At 45.0% G+C, this 13,853-nt stretch overlaps 1 protein-coding gene and 1 long non-coding RNA gene across 5 annotated transcripts in view; one reads left to right on the forward strand and one right to left on the reverse strand.

Annotated features, from left to right (window-relative positions):
• ANO7 (anoctamin 7) overlaps window positions 1–11,984 on the reverse strand; it is a 33,527-nt gene extending 21,543 nt beyond the window's left edge. For 2 of the 3 annotated variants that reach the window (XR_014526945.1, XM_083506386.1), the window contains exons 1-5: window positions 10,711–11,984; window positions 5,487–5,752; window positions 2,236–2,311; window positions 1,172–1,332; window positions 173–280 (exon numbers count right to left, since the gene is read on the reverse strand). Coding sequence is in view for 2 of the 3 variants with exons in the window: in XM_083506386.1 (XP_083362512.1) it covers window positions 173–280; window positions 1,172–1,332; window positions 2,236–2,311; window positions 5,487–5,723 (582 nt within the window). In the remaining variant the exon portion in view is untranslated. Of the gene's footprint in view, window positions 1–172; window positions 281–1,171; window positions 1,333–2,235; window positions 2,312–5,486; window positions 5,753–7,778; window positions 7,915–10,710 lie in introns of those variants that run through there. The other variant, XM_083506387.1, reaches the window with a different exon arrangement.
• LOC310708369 lies at window positions 11,645–13,012 on the forward strand. Of its 2 annotated transcripts, none has more exons than XR_014526957.1 (2): window positions 11,645–11,778; window positions 11,981–13,012. It is a non-coding gene; the product is annotated as an uncharacterized lncRNA (long non-coding RNA). The 2 variants fall into 2 exon arrangements; XR_014526958.1 differs by having other exon boundaries at window positions 11,651–11,778; window positions 12,728–13,012.
• Window positions 13,013–13,853: the final 841 nt, after the last annotated feature.

Raw genomic sequence — 13,853 nt, forward strand, 5'->3', positions numbered from 1 at the left:
GTTTGCACAGTGACCAACCAGATGCCTGTGGGAACTCACGCACAAGAACACTCTCCCCTCCTGTGGTTTCCAGCAACTGGTTTTCAGAAGCATTGCAACCCCGAAACTTACAACCTAAGCAGAGAACAAAGTTTGACCTACTGGCATTTTTTAAGCTCCATAACATTCTCACCTGCAAGGGAACCCTCAGCCTGAGGTCTTCAGCATAATAACAGAGCACACTCCAAGGAGCGCTCAGCAATATAAAGTGCACCAGCTTCCTTGCATTCTGGGCAATGTGCTAGAAAGGAAAAAGGAGATGGGATCAGCCAGCTACATGGAGTTTCCTTGCAAGACAAGTATTTTTTTAATGAGGCACTCAAGCAATCTTCTACAGCTGAGGACAAATGTATGTGGCAGCTGTTTCCATTACTTTTATACAGCTATACTGTGCTGAAATTAATCTCAACTTTTCCTTTCCCAAAAGTGAGTTTACTAGATTTGATCCCATAAAGCAGCGGTTCACAACCTGTGAGTCCCCAGATGTTGTTGGACTACAACTCCCATCATCCCTGAGCTCTGGCCTTGCTAGCTAGGGGTGATGGGAGTTGTAGTCCAACAACATCTGGGAACCCACAGGTTGAGAAAGGCTGCCATAAAGGTATAGTCATATCCACAGTACTGAGAGACACATTCATAAACCAGTGATGCAGTAGGAAAAAAATGTCTGAAACCATGTCATTGCATTAGTGTAGTCTTCCCCAATCTGGTTCCCACCAGATGTTTTGGACTACAAAAAAGGCAGGGTGTAAGTAATTCCATAAAATAAATACACAAAATGCTGGTATTGGGACCTCTGTTTGCAGAAAGGATGTAGATTGACCCACCCGTATTGTTATGCTTTAATTTTTAACCTTGTGAGTAATCAAACAATGCCACAGTTTTGACCAGTGGGTCTCTGTTGATGAGGGGAACTGGAGCTGAGCTTACAGTTGAGTTTGTTTTGCCCTCGACTCTTCAGGTACAATTTTGAGCAGTGGAACTTTTAAAGGGTTAAATAAGAGGAGGGCAGATACATCAGTAACAATCAATAAAAAGCTAAAAAAATAAGTCTCTCTCACCCCCCCACCCCGCTACCAGCACTTAACCAAAACAAAAACCACAAAATACTAGAACAGAAGAGTCCGGTTACCTTTTCCATTCTAATCCCTTTCTTCTGGAGTTTCTTCAGAAAATTCTCTCGCCACACACTATTTATTTCAAGCGATCTCTTCTGCCTTTGATTTGATTTCTCAGCCACATCACCTTGTCCTTCCAAATTCTGGTAATCTGATTCCCATACCAGAATAAAGTCTGAGACAAAGCACACACAAACACACCGCAAATATTACATGAGCAGTAAGCCAAGTAGGAAGGCAATTAGTCACTCTAAACATCTGTCACATCCTAAGAATGGGAAACAGCATGGAGTGGAAATAGGGGAATCCTAGATGACACTGGGGTGCTACAGGAAAGATAGGAACAGCCTGGGGACTTGCTCTTGCTGCACTACCTATCACCTTTTCCTGTTGTCCAATTACAGCACGTAAATGCCCAGAAAATCACTTTTTTGTTTTGTTTTTAACTGATTTTTAAAAGAAAAGTTGTGAAGATGGATCGATATTACAAAACATCAGCCTTTCAATATCATATATGGTTCTAAGAACAGAACAGAAAAGAGAAAATTTGCTTTTTTCCTTGCAACATCTACTTTGACTATGTTGAGAAAAGTAATACTTCAGTAATTAGGAGTAGGAACTCATGCACTAATCAATTTTCTAGTCACTGTGTTCCTGAACTTTTGGGGGCTTTATATGCACTTGTTACAAAAAATTAAAACCTGAATAACGTACTTAAAGTTAAAATCTGCAAAAAGAATAAAACTTGTAAAACGTGTCTAAAAGACAATTGCAGAGTTCTCAGAGCAATGGAAAGGAACTGAGGCAGCCTTCCGTCAAGAATGACCACATCCTAGTGGTGCAGCAATAAAACTGCTAGCACATTGGTAAAGCTAAGTAGGTTCTGGTATGGTTTCAAATTGGATGGGGAACTACGTGTTCAGCTTCCTACATTGCAGGGGGTTGAACTAAATGACCCTCGGGTCCTTTCAACTCTGCAATTCTATGCTTCTATGATATCCTTTCAAAAGGGAAGTCCTGCGGATCTCAGAAATCTTTACCCAGCTTGTGCATTTAGTGCTGAACTGTCTTCTCTTACCTATCCTGGCTGTCTCATCACTGAAGAGGTTCGCAGTGCTCTTTACAGCATGGCTTAATGGCGCTTGTTTATTCCTCTGTAAACAAAATGTTAGTAATGAATGAAAAGGTAGATAGGGTCATATTTCTCAGTCCAGCAGTACTAGCTGTCTAAATGAGATTAGAATGGTGCCATCATTTTTGGTCAGTCCAAATCATCACCAAAATACAAGAAGCGGGAATTTGCTGCTCCAGCCTTGAGTATGGCATATCTCTCAGTATGGCAGCCTTGAGTATGGCATATCTCTCAGTATGGCAGTGTTTGCCCATAATGCCAAAGCAAGAACCTTGGCTTAATATACTGTGCTTTGCATAGGCTGCACACTACAGCGTCTGACCACTCCTAATCTGTTTCACTATACCCTTCAGGGTAAATCATCTAGAAAGGAAAATCCTGGAATCACGGCTTGTTCTCTCTAACAAGCCAAGATGGTTAGCCTTGCTGTCAGCCAAGGTTTGCTGTTGGCTTATGAATCCTGTCTTGCCTAGAAGAAACAAACCACAATCCTGGATTGGGAAACAACCTTAAGCTATTATAGATTGTTTGCCCACTCACATGAAGTAGAAACAATTAGGCTGCATGCAAGGTTCATGGCTTATCATTTATGTGCTAATACAATCAATGGTTCTCCTCAGCCCTCCACAACTATTACCATAACCTCAAAGAGGGTCCTGTAGCTGAACGTCTCACTTTGCAGAGTTAGAAGAGGGATGAAACAACCTATCAATGTTGGCTCGAGCCATTGTTACATCTGAAGCAGAGCACCAAATGGCACCATCACCTGCTAGCACTTGAAAAAGTCTCCCTCCATGAGACACCAAATACTAGCGTGCCTTCATCTGCTCCCCTAAACTCCACTTCCTAAAGCCACCAGCTTCACTTTGTTGCACAGTAGGGCTGACCCAACTACCATTTAGCTTTTCTCATGCCCAGTTTTACCACCTTGCACTACTACATCCAAATCTGCCTATTCCTTCCTCAATAAGGACAAGCTAGTTTGAATAATATACAAGTCATATACAGTAACCATGAGTTGTATTCAAAGCTGTGTGCATGAGCAGAACAGATTTCTACTTGCTTGGCAGAAATTCATTTTTTTGTCCTTCCCCCTGCCCCAGTGCCCCTCAAAATCTGCTCTTGAGGGTTCGGGAACTGTTGCTAGAGCAGCCTTTTGTGAGACACAAGGGGTTTCAAGGGGGAGAAGAGGAAGTCCCATTGCATGAGTGGAATCCCACTCACATAAAGTGGGGTGTGAATCAATCTAGGTCTTGTTGCTAGAGAACAGAGGTTTCTCATGTCAGGTCTGATATCACAATGCTGGCTGGTGGAGGGCTGGGTTGTTCCGCCTCAATACAGTGGTACCTCGGGTTAAGAATTTTGCTTCAGGATGAGAACAGAAATCGTGCAGCAGCAGTGGGAGGCCCCATTAGCTGAAGTGGTACCTCAGGTTAAGAACAGTTTCAGGTTAAGAATGGACCTCCAGAACGAATTAAGTTCTTAAGCAGAGGTACCACTGTACCTTTCTTCTCCCAACAGTTCAAGTGTGAGGGCAAAAACACCTTCCTCCCCATCCCTGCTCACCTCCTCCACAATAGGGCTCTATAGAATTATACTGTTATAGAAATAGGGGGGACTCCTCTAAACCCTAGAAATTAATAAATGCTAGGATTTGGGGTTCTTTGTGATATGAAGGGAGAATAAGAAACTGCAGGGGGATTCCTGGACAGCCTTATGCAAACCAGTCTGGCTGGCTGAGGGAAGAGCAGAGCTGTTAGCATTACAACAGAGAGCAATTGAGGGTCAACAACTCCTTGTCCCAGGTGTGACAAGAGACTGGAGAGTTGGAAGGTTGCCAGGGTAACTGTTCTGGGGGAGGGCAAGTGGCTTCTGGGAAAAAGAAAGAGGAAGAAAGGGGAGGTCCATCTTGGTGAGGGTGAAGGAAGGACTGCCTGCAATGCTCTGGGCCAGGGGCCAGCAAACTTTTTCAGCAGGGGGCCGGTCCACTGTCCCTCAGATCTTGTGGGGGGCCGGACTATATATTTTTTTTGGGGGGGGGAAATGAACGAATTCCTATGCCCCACAAATAACCCAGAGATGCATTTTAAATAAAAGCACATATTCTACTCATGTAAAAACACCAGGCAGGCCCCACAAATAACCCAGAGATGCATTTTAAATAAAAGGACACATTCTACTCATGTAAAAAGACGCTGATTCTGTGGGCCAGAGTTAGAAGGTGATTGGGCCGGATCCGTCCCCTAGTTTGCCTGCCCATACTCTGGGCCATGCTGTAAGATCTGGACGCCCTCCATGCAGATGGAAGGTATTAACAGACAAATAAACCCTATTTCTTAAAGCACGGCAGCCTCCACTGTGCCTTCTGTTCTCTGAATGTGTGCCTGTGACCCCATGCGCTCTGGCCACTGCTTGGCAGAGAGAGGAGGCAGGCGCTGGGCTTTTGTAACAATACTGTCTAGAACAGTGGTTCTCAAAGAGTGTTGTGCACCACACTGGTGTGGCAGGAGAGGGTGGCAAGTGCGGCAGGAAGATTCAGAGGCAATCAAAGAAATATTTAAACATATCCTATAGGATAGGATCGAAATATTTTTATTTTTATTTGCAGGATATGGATCTTTAAAAGCACTGCTAGTTGTTTCTTTTTGTTTTCCAATGTATCTTATCACTTTAAAAATGTGGTGTGAGCAAATTTTTATTCTGAAAGTGTGGCCCAGAGGAAAATGGTTTGAGAATCCCTGCTGTAGAAGATGTGCCTCTAACTTTAAAGCATGCGGTTTTCAGAGCCTTTCTGTCTGGCCCTTTGAACTTTCCCTAAGTCTCTCTTCCTTTCTGGGCCACGCTTCTCACTGGCCCTGGAAGATAGGAAGGGGTGCGTGTGTAGGAGGAACTTCTAATTTTTGTGTGACTGGAATGTAGTCTACTGTACAAAGGATAAGAGACATTATCTGAGTCCAAGGACAACTTTATGGTGAGGCAAAAACACTCAAGGCAGGGCTGGTGAGGGGTGAGTCCTGAGTCCTGGGAATAGGGGGTTTGGGTGGAGATTGGCACATAGAGTCCTGAAGGCCAGTCAGAGAGGATTAGAGGGCTGATTTTGGCCCCAGGCCTGAGTTTTCCCACCCCTGCCTAGAAAATATGTACCTAAGCAGCCAGTTCTTCCTCAACCCTAAAAAAGACAAGTAATTTTTTCTTACCCGTGGGACCTCAGGGTAACTCATGGGTTGCCTCCCACCCTTGGCATCCTCTATATTCTGCCCAAAGTTATCAGCAAAGCTTTCATATGTGGTCTGCTTTGAGACTTTCTCAGGGCCCAAGGTGATGAATTCATATATGTAGTCCTCTGTGTTCTTTAAGCTCCCATAACCGGCCTCCTGGAGATCCTGCTCATCTGTGATCAGAGTGTCATCCTCTTTGGTCTTTCTCCGCTGCATCTTTATTTTTCATGCCACCATCAAGCCGTCTAGGAGGAATTGAGCCAACAACTGAGTGTGCAGGAAAGCACAGAAGAGTCCAAGCATGTGTGCTGCAAGGAGAAAATTTCCCACCCACCCCCTTCTCCTCAGGAAGACAGCTTGAATGCAACCACTACTGCTGGCAATCTGCTTCCTGTCTAACCAGTCCAGCTGCTTAAAAAGGCAGCAGAACATCCTGGTAAAGTCATATGGGAAAGGGGAAGGAAGAGTATGGTAAGCACACGTGGCCACAACTCCAGTTGGAGGACTGCCTTGCAAGAAAAGCAGGTAGACGTAGCTCCTTCAAGTCACGTCTGAAAATAGCCAGTGTTGTCAAAGTAGCCACAGACACCCGCTCAGTTGCTTAAAGCTTCCACCTTTTAGGAATGCAACCTGAGTAGCCAGAAAGAAGGAAATGGCTCAGTGTAGTTCACTGCCAGAATAGTCAACACCACACCAGATGTACTGAAGCAGCCTGCTAAGCAGCAGAACTGACATTTCCTTTTGCTAGGCAAACAATGGAAATACCTATGGATTTGACTTTCAAATGTTGGGGAGCAGGCCCAAAGGCAGTTTGAAGGGCTTTTCCTACAAGGAATTTTAACCCTTATATGCACTCACTGACACCCGTGTTCTAATTTGAGCCACAACTTTTAAACACTTAGACTTGGAACCTAAGAAAAGTTGACTTAAGGAAGTTAATGGAAGGAGAGCTGAGAAAGGCTCTCTAGCTAGCCAAACCCCTTAATGTAGCCTCTTGTTCCTCCAGCCAGTAAAGGCCAGAGTTATCAACATGCACATGGGGATAGCTCTTCCATGTGGTTATTTGTTTGTTAGTTTGCATATGCTGCCCAATATCCTGGAATTCTAAACTCGTGAGAGCATAGGAGATCAAATGGGATTAGATGAGAGGAACCACCGTATTTTTTCCTCTATAAGACTCACTTTTTCCTTCCTAAAAAGTAAGGAGAAATGTGTTTGCGTCTTATGGAGCAAATGCAGGCTGTGCAGCTATCCCAGAAGCCAGAACAGCAAGAGGGATTGCTGCTTTCGCTGCACAGCGATCCCTCTTGCTGTTCTGGCTTCTGAGATTCGGAATATTTTTTTTCTTGTTTTCCTCCTCCAAAAACTAGGCGAGTCTTATGATCTGGTGCGTCTTATAGAGCGAAAAATACGGTATGTCTGTCTATCCAAGCTATGGCTGGTGCCAGAACTCCCTTTGCTCTTTACAATTTTCTCCTCAGACATTGTCATGAGGGACTTAGTTGCGGGGGTGAGGGGAGAAATAAAAAAGGGAAAGGCTGCCTTTTAACCACAGAAGCCCTCACAGGATGCCTCTGCTGAGATTACAAACTTCTTCTCTATAATTTTAGAATAGTCGTACCTCGGGTTACAAACACTTTGGCTTACAAACACTGTTAACCCAGAAGTAGTTGCTCTGGGTTGCGAACTTTGCCCCAGGATGAGAATGGAAATCGCGTGCTGGCAGTGGGAGGTCCCATTAGCGAAAGCGCACCTCAGGTTAAGAACGGTTTCGGGTTAAGAACGGACCTCCGGAACGAATTAAGTTCGTAACCCGAGGTACCACTGTACTATGTATGTTCCTATACATATTAAAAAGGCTATTGTCATGCTGCAAATTGCGTGACCACCAGTAGGTGTCCATGCCAACTCTAGCATGATAGCAGAGTGGTAGGCAAGTGAGCAAGCAGTTTGGGCTCAGGTGAGCTGTTTAGTGGAGGGGGAGAGCCCCTTCACAGAGGGGTTTGGCAAAGCTATGAGGGAAGGGTCAAGCTGAGAGAGGATAGGCAAGGGAGTAGTTGAGGTGTAAAGGGAGGAGTGCCCGCTTGTTTGCTCACTCCAGAGATTCCCATTGCTTGCTGCACTAAATGCTGTGCTCGCCCTGCCCTTCAAAAAGCAAGGTGCAGGGGGGCATGTGGCTTGTTGGATCAATGGCTTAGCTTCTGCTTAGCCATATACTGTATCTATAACTCTTGTGTGCCTGCTGCACCTTGTAATTCATCTGTGCTTTACCTCTGCACCGATCTGATTTATGCATTGAAGACTTTGGCAGAAACTGAACTGGGAGCTTGAGTTCTTTGTTCGGCAGGGAGGGCCAGGACAACGACTGTAAAACTCTCTTCTTGAACTGCCCTAGTGCATATCCAATATAATGAGTGATACGCAGCAGCAAAACCATGCCAGACTATTTTACATAACTAAAATGTTGAATATATCTTTTCAAAACAACAACAGACATGCAGATTTTGTGTTTGAGCTCTTTTACACCTTGGCTTTGAAATTCAAATCAAGGGTCCGAATTAGAAACATAGGAAGTGAAAGCAAACTTCACCCTTAATTCACAGCTTCCTGAATTTGCCAGCTGGCAGCTCAGCTGGGGTTGTGTAACTATGGTAAATGAGCAGTATAAACCTGTCTGACCAGAAATGATTCAGGAAAAGGACAAGAAGCTAGTTGTGGTTATTGGCTCTATTACTTTAGTTTGTGTGTTGACTGGAGGGTGAAATTAGAAACAAAATGTTAGCTTCCAAGGAAAAAAAAGCCGCATTCACTGCATGGTGAATTGATAGCAAACCTGAACTAATTAATGCCTTTCAACCATTTGGAAAAAACTTCCTAAATGGACTTCAAATTCTACACTAGGCTTCCTAATTATGGAATCCTGCACCAGTGTCCAGCTCTTTTTCACAACCGATGCAAACCATTTGAATATAAATAACCGAAGATTGTCTTGGGGACAGTATCCAATTTCTCTTTGGAAATTTGTTTTTAACTGTTTTATTTATTGCAGTTGTATAACAGGATGGTATTTGGTAACGTTTAACAGGTTTTTTTGTTTTTTAATTATTCTTATTCTTATTTGAATTTATATACCGCTCTATATCTGGAGGTCTCAGGGCAGTTCACATAAAAAGATCACAGTATATAAAATAAAAATAAAAGCAATAACCCAATAATAACCCCCCCCCAAAGAGCCACATTTTAAATGGGTATGGGATGTTGATCAGGTCAACCAAAGGCCTGGTTAAAAAGGAACATTTTTGCCTGGTGCCTAAAGTTGTATAATGAAGACATCCGGCGAACTTCCCTGGGGAGAGCATTCCAAAGATGGGGAGCCACTGCAGAGAAGACCCGTTCTCGTGTTGCCACCCTCTGGACCTCTCAAGGAGGCGGCACACGAAGGAGGGCCCCAGAAGATGATCTCAGGGTCGGGGTAGGTTTAGAAATATCCCATATAAATTAATAAAGTAGGTATTTCTTCTTACTTCTCTGGAGCAGGACTGCAATCCTGCTCACCTGTGGTTCTCTGAGCTCCTGATGCTTTGGTACTCCATTGGCTCCAACCAGCAATGCCAGGGCCAGGGATGTTAGTTGTTGTCATCCACCAACATATGGAGGGCTACAGGTTAGTCACATCTACCATACACAGTTACCTGGGGGTTAGGTCCTATTGAACGCAGTAACACTTACATCCCATTAGACAAACACAGGATTGTACTGCATTGGAACTAGTGATGGAATGCATCTCTCTGATGTAGACGTCCACTAGTGCAAGTGGGGGAAAGGCCATCGCCGAGTGGTAGAATACGTGCTTTCTATGCAGAACACTCCCAGGTTCAATCCCAGCATCTCCAGTTAGGGCTGGGAAATACTCCCGTCTGAAACCCTGGAGAACTAGTGCTAGTACCAGTGGTGTAGCGTGGGGGGTGCAGGGGGGGGCGGCCGCACCGGGTGCAACATCGGGGGGGGGGCGCTCGCACTCGCAGCTCTCTGCCCCTACCTGGCTCACTCACTCTCTCTCACTGCAGTGCTGGCTGTCCGAATCCGATCCGAGCCGCTGGGTCGCCGCCCACTGTGGAGGGGGTGGGTGCCAGGCGTGTGGTGCGGAGAGAGAGGGACTATCTGGGGGAGGGACAGTGCAGCGGCCACCCAGCGCAGCACTGAGCGCGGGAGAGAACCACACCAGACCAGACCAGGCAGCAGCAAGAAGCAGCTGGCAGCGGCGGCAGGTTAGGGGGCGCAAATTACTTGCCTTGCCCCGGGTTAGGGGGCGCAAATTACTTGCCTTGCCCCGGGTGCTGACAACCCACGCTACGCCACTGGCTAGTACAGATCAGACTCAAAGATGAAATCCAGAGAAACGTGTGAGAAGATGTCCTGCTGCAAGTCTTTCTCCCTCCTATCTCCCGCCACCAGGAAATATGCTCAGCCCAATGCCAAAGGGACCTGAGAAATAAATAAAGCAACATCCTACCACTGCAATACATAAAAGCCCTTCTGTTTCACAGCTAACACATCAGGGGGACTTGCACCCCAGCAGTTTCTTTCAGTGGTGGCCACAAGTTCAAAGTTGGGTTGGGCTGACCTGTGATTTGAGTTTCTGGAAGGATTTCTTCCTCCATCCCAGGCAGATTAGGTTAGTGAGTTTGAGGTTTTACTCTGCAGTTTGTGGCATTGCTTGCTTGCTTGGGGTTTTAGTGCAGGGATAGCCAACGTGGTGCCCTGCAGATGTTGTAGGACAACAACACCCACCGGCCCATTACAATGGCACAATGATGGGAGCCGTAGTCCAATGATACCTGGAGAGCTCACACTGGCTACCTGTTTTAGTGGATGGTGTTGAACCAACACTTCATTAGACACATGCAGCTATTGTAATGAAGCTACGTGCTGCACTCCAGTTGTTTCAGACTGTGGATGGTGTCAAATTCTATCATGGCAAAAAAACAGACATATAAGACAAGGAATCTAGGTAAGAGACAGACTTAGGCTTGACTGGAGCTGAGCTTCCCAGTTCAGCTGGGGTGAATGCAAGGTGGGAGGGACTTTGAATCTGGTCATGGTATGACAATCAAAGTTCAAAATTCCCAAACACCCCTGATGCCCAAACACTACTTTGCATTGCTTTCCAATTTATATGCAGAAAGGTTTGCTTGTAAAATACCTGGTAATGTTGATGAAGTTACTGTGTCCATACTCTCCCTCCCTCTGCTGAGTTGCTATCAGATAGTGGCTCCATTGCATGTATCCCGTGAGATTCCAAGGAAATACAAAGGATGCTAAATGTACTGTTATTCTCCTCCTCCTCCTGGTCTTTCTTCCCTTGAGTTTTGAAGTCAGTAAAATGCCACTGCTCTACTTTTCCACTCTGTTGCTGTTCACCATCCACTCCAAGAGATTCCTGGGTGTATGCATAAGGTGGAGGAATCTGAAACTTGCAGGCAGGTTCCCAAGACCGTTCCTGTTTAATAATTTTACCGGACCTTGCCTTTGTTTGGTAAGAGGGTGTGGATCTGTAGAACCGAGCATAAACGTAAGCAGCCACATTTTGTCAGGTTTTAGCATGTCAAGTGAGTCTTTGTCTGATCAATAGGAAGGAAGGGGAGGTGGGAAGAAAAAAAGGGAGGAGGGACTACTGTTCCTTCACTCCATTGGATGCCTCCTGTTTCCTAAGAAGAGCCCTACTGGATGTAAATAAAGGCCTCTAGTCCAGCATCCTGTTCCCTACAGTGACTAATCAGTTACCTATGGGAGGTCCCCAAGCTGGACATAGGCAAAATAGGCCTCTCTTCTGGAGTCATTTCCCAGCAAATAGTATTCAGAGGCAAACCGTCTCCAATAGGAGAGGTAGGACACATTCCTCATGACTAGTAACCATTGATAGCCTTTTCCTCCATTAGCTGTGGTGGAGGGCAGCCGTAGTCCAAAGCATTTGAAGGGTTCCAGGTTGGGGAGGGCCTAGACAACAATCTGTCCTACGGAGAGTTGTTAAAACCTCACCTGCTGCTGCTGACGTGAGAGTTCTGAAGCCGTCGCCTATGAGATCATAATTGGAGAGTGATGGAAAGCTTGGCATTCAGCAGCTCTGAAACCAACAAACCTAACTAACTTCTAAGCTCAGTCTTCAGACAACAGGAAAACCTTCAGGCAACTGGGGAAAACACAGGCAAGGAAAGGACCAGGAAAACCAGAGTACTTAATTTTACAGGATATGCATTCCTCATACCTACAGGTACCCGGGGATCAATCAAGATGGGTAACATTTAGGCGCAAGTCATACACATAGTGGAGCATCAACTTTTTTCACGTCTACCTTAAACTCTACATTTCTATAGGTTCCATTTCCCTGTGCTTTGTGTCCTCAACTGAACTAACATTTTATTTCCAAGATAAACTTGAAAGGTATTAACATTAACACTGCTCCCCCCTCCCAGTTCTTTCCTCTAGATGCCAGCTGTTCCATTGGTTTTTCTTCAGCTTTCTGATTCCTTCTCGTGACTAGTGCATACTGCTGCAGGGGTACAACAGAGAGGTCAATTTAGAAATCACTTCAACATGCAGAGAAAACTCTTAGGTAGCCGATCAATAAAGATTGCAATGTCTGTGGTGCCAAGTTCTCAGGAGTGAAATCTCTTTACTCAAGGCGAGTACAGCACCACACATTACTCTGCTTAGCTTGACCGGAATTGCTTTCCTGAAGAAAAGTTCGGCACTCTCTGCAGGAGAGCCATGGGATAAGTTGAATACAGCATTGCACTAGGTCGACCAAGAAGACCCAGGTTCAATTCACTGTTCAGCCATATTGTTACAATGTATTGCCCTCAGTTCTTCGGAGAAAATTGTTCTGCAAAGACGATTTCAAACCGATATATTCTGACTATTTGCCGAGGGCCCTCTCAAGAGTTGCTGAAAGATAACTTCGCAATATGGTGCCTTCCAGGACACTTGTTCAAAATAGAGGACCGTTCACCTCCACTGTGGGTATATTCATGAGGCACAGTTAAAGTAATGTCCAACAGTCCCTAAGAAAAGGCATTGGCTTCAAATTTATGCATACATTTAGTTGGTTACTCCTAAATGACAAAGGAGAGTCCTAAATAACTTAGCGTTAAGAGATATAAAACTGTGCACCATCTCACCCTGATCCCTTTCCCTACTCTCTTGCCCCCTTTTCCCACCAGGATAATCTACCATCAACTCTCCTGCATGAAGGCTTCTAGGAACGGGAGACAGGAGAACACCCCACCCCTAGATTTGCTCCCCTCACCACACGGTGATCTACTGCCCTGCTGGAAGGATTCTGATGTATTTTAATATATAAGTATTGTTTATTGTGTTTTTGAGGTATGCACTTGAATATTACTTGTAAGCTGCCTTGGTAGGATTTAGATCTTGAAAGGCGCATGAGAAATATAACTAATTGTAATAAATAAAACAACTAGTTGGCAATAATAGTCACAGTTTGATCATCGATAGAATTGCTAATTCTTCCCTCAACCCCAACAAATTAACACCATATGAATTTCACACACAAGTGGTGCAGCTCGTTTTGCCACTATAAAGGAGTCTGCCTTTATAAATCAGCAGGAGGAATGCAATGTATTCATAGAATCATAGATTTGGAAGGGACCCTGAGGGTCATCTAATCCAACCCCCTGCAATGCAGGAATCTCAAGTAGTTCAAGTACATGTAAACAAATGGAAACGTCATGCTGCTAAACTGCATCCCATCAGAATGCACGCCGGCAGATGAGAGGGCTAGAATGGCAAACAGAATCATATGGAATACAGGCATGCTTGCACAATGAGAAGAACCAGGATGTGACCTATCATTTCCAGTGCAAATATTGACAGGTACAACACCCAGCTGTTACATTATGGAATGCAGATCAAAGTGTAGACTGGAAGAAGCTGCTAAACTACACAATAGAGGCTGGCTTGCAACTACTTGCTACTATGCTCATTAGACAGGCTATCCAAGATGGTCCTGCCTCCTCAGTTTAGGAAAGGGAACAGAATTACAGATTGCATTCCGCAGTGTGAGCATCCTTTCCCTGTCCCCATTTCCTGGGCTTATTTCAATATGTAAAACAATGCTGATGCTACTCAGCTCTGAACAGTTGTTTCAGGGGCTATTACTACTAGGTGTCAGTGACAGGGAAAGAACTTAGGGGACCAATGGGTCACCACGCAATTCTGGTCACCACCAGAAGCGCCCAACACTTTACAGACAGAAAATGCTCAGGTTTCAGAGTACATCTCTGAACATGCTACTAGACTGCCCAGTAGGAACAGACACTGTCACAA

The sequence above is a fragment of the Podarcis liolepis genome, assembly GCF_965112155.1.
Source record: "Podarcis liolepis genome assembly, chromosome: 5".
Lineage (NCBI taxonomy): Eukaryota > Metazoa > Chordata > Lepidosauria > Squamata > Lacertidae > Podarcis > Podarcis liolepis.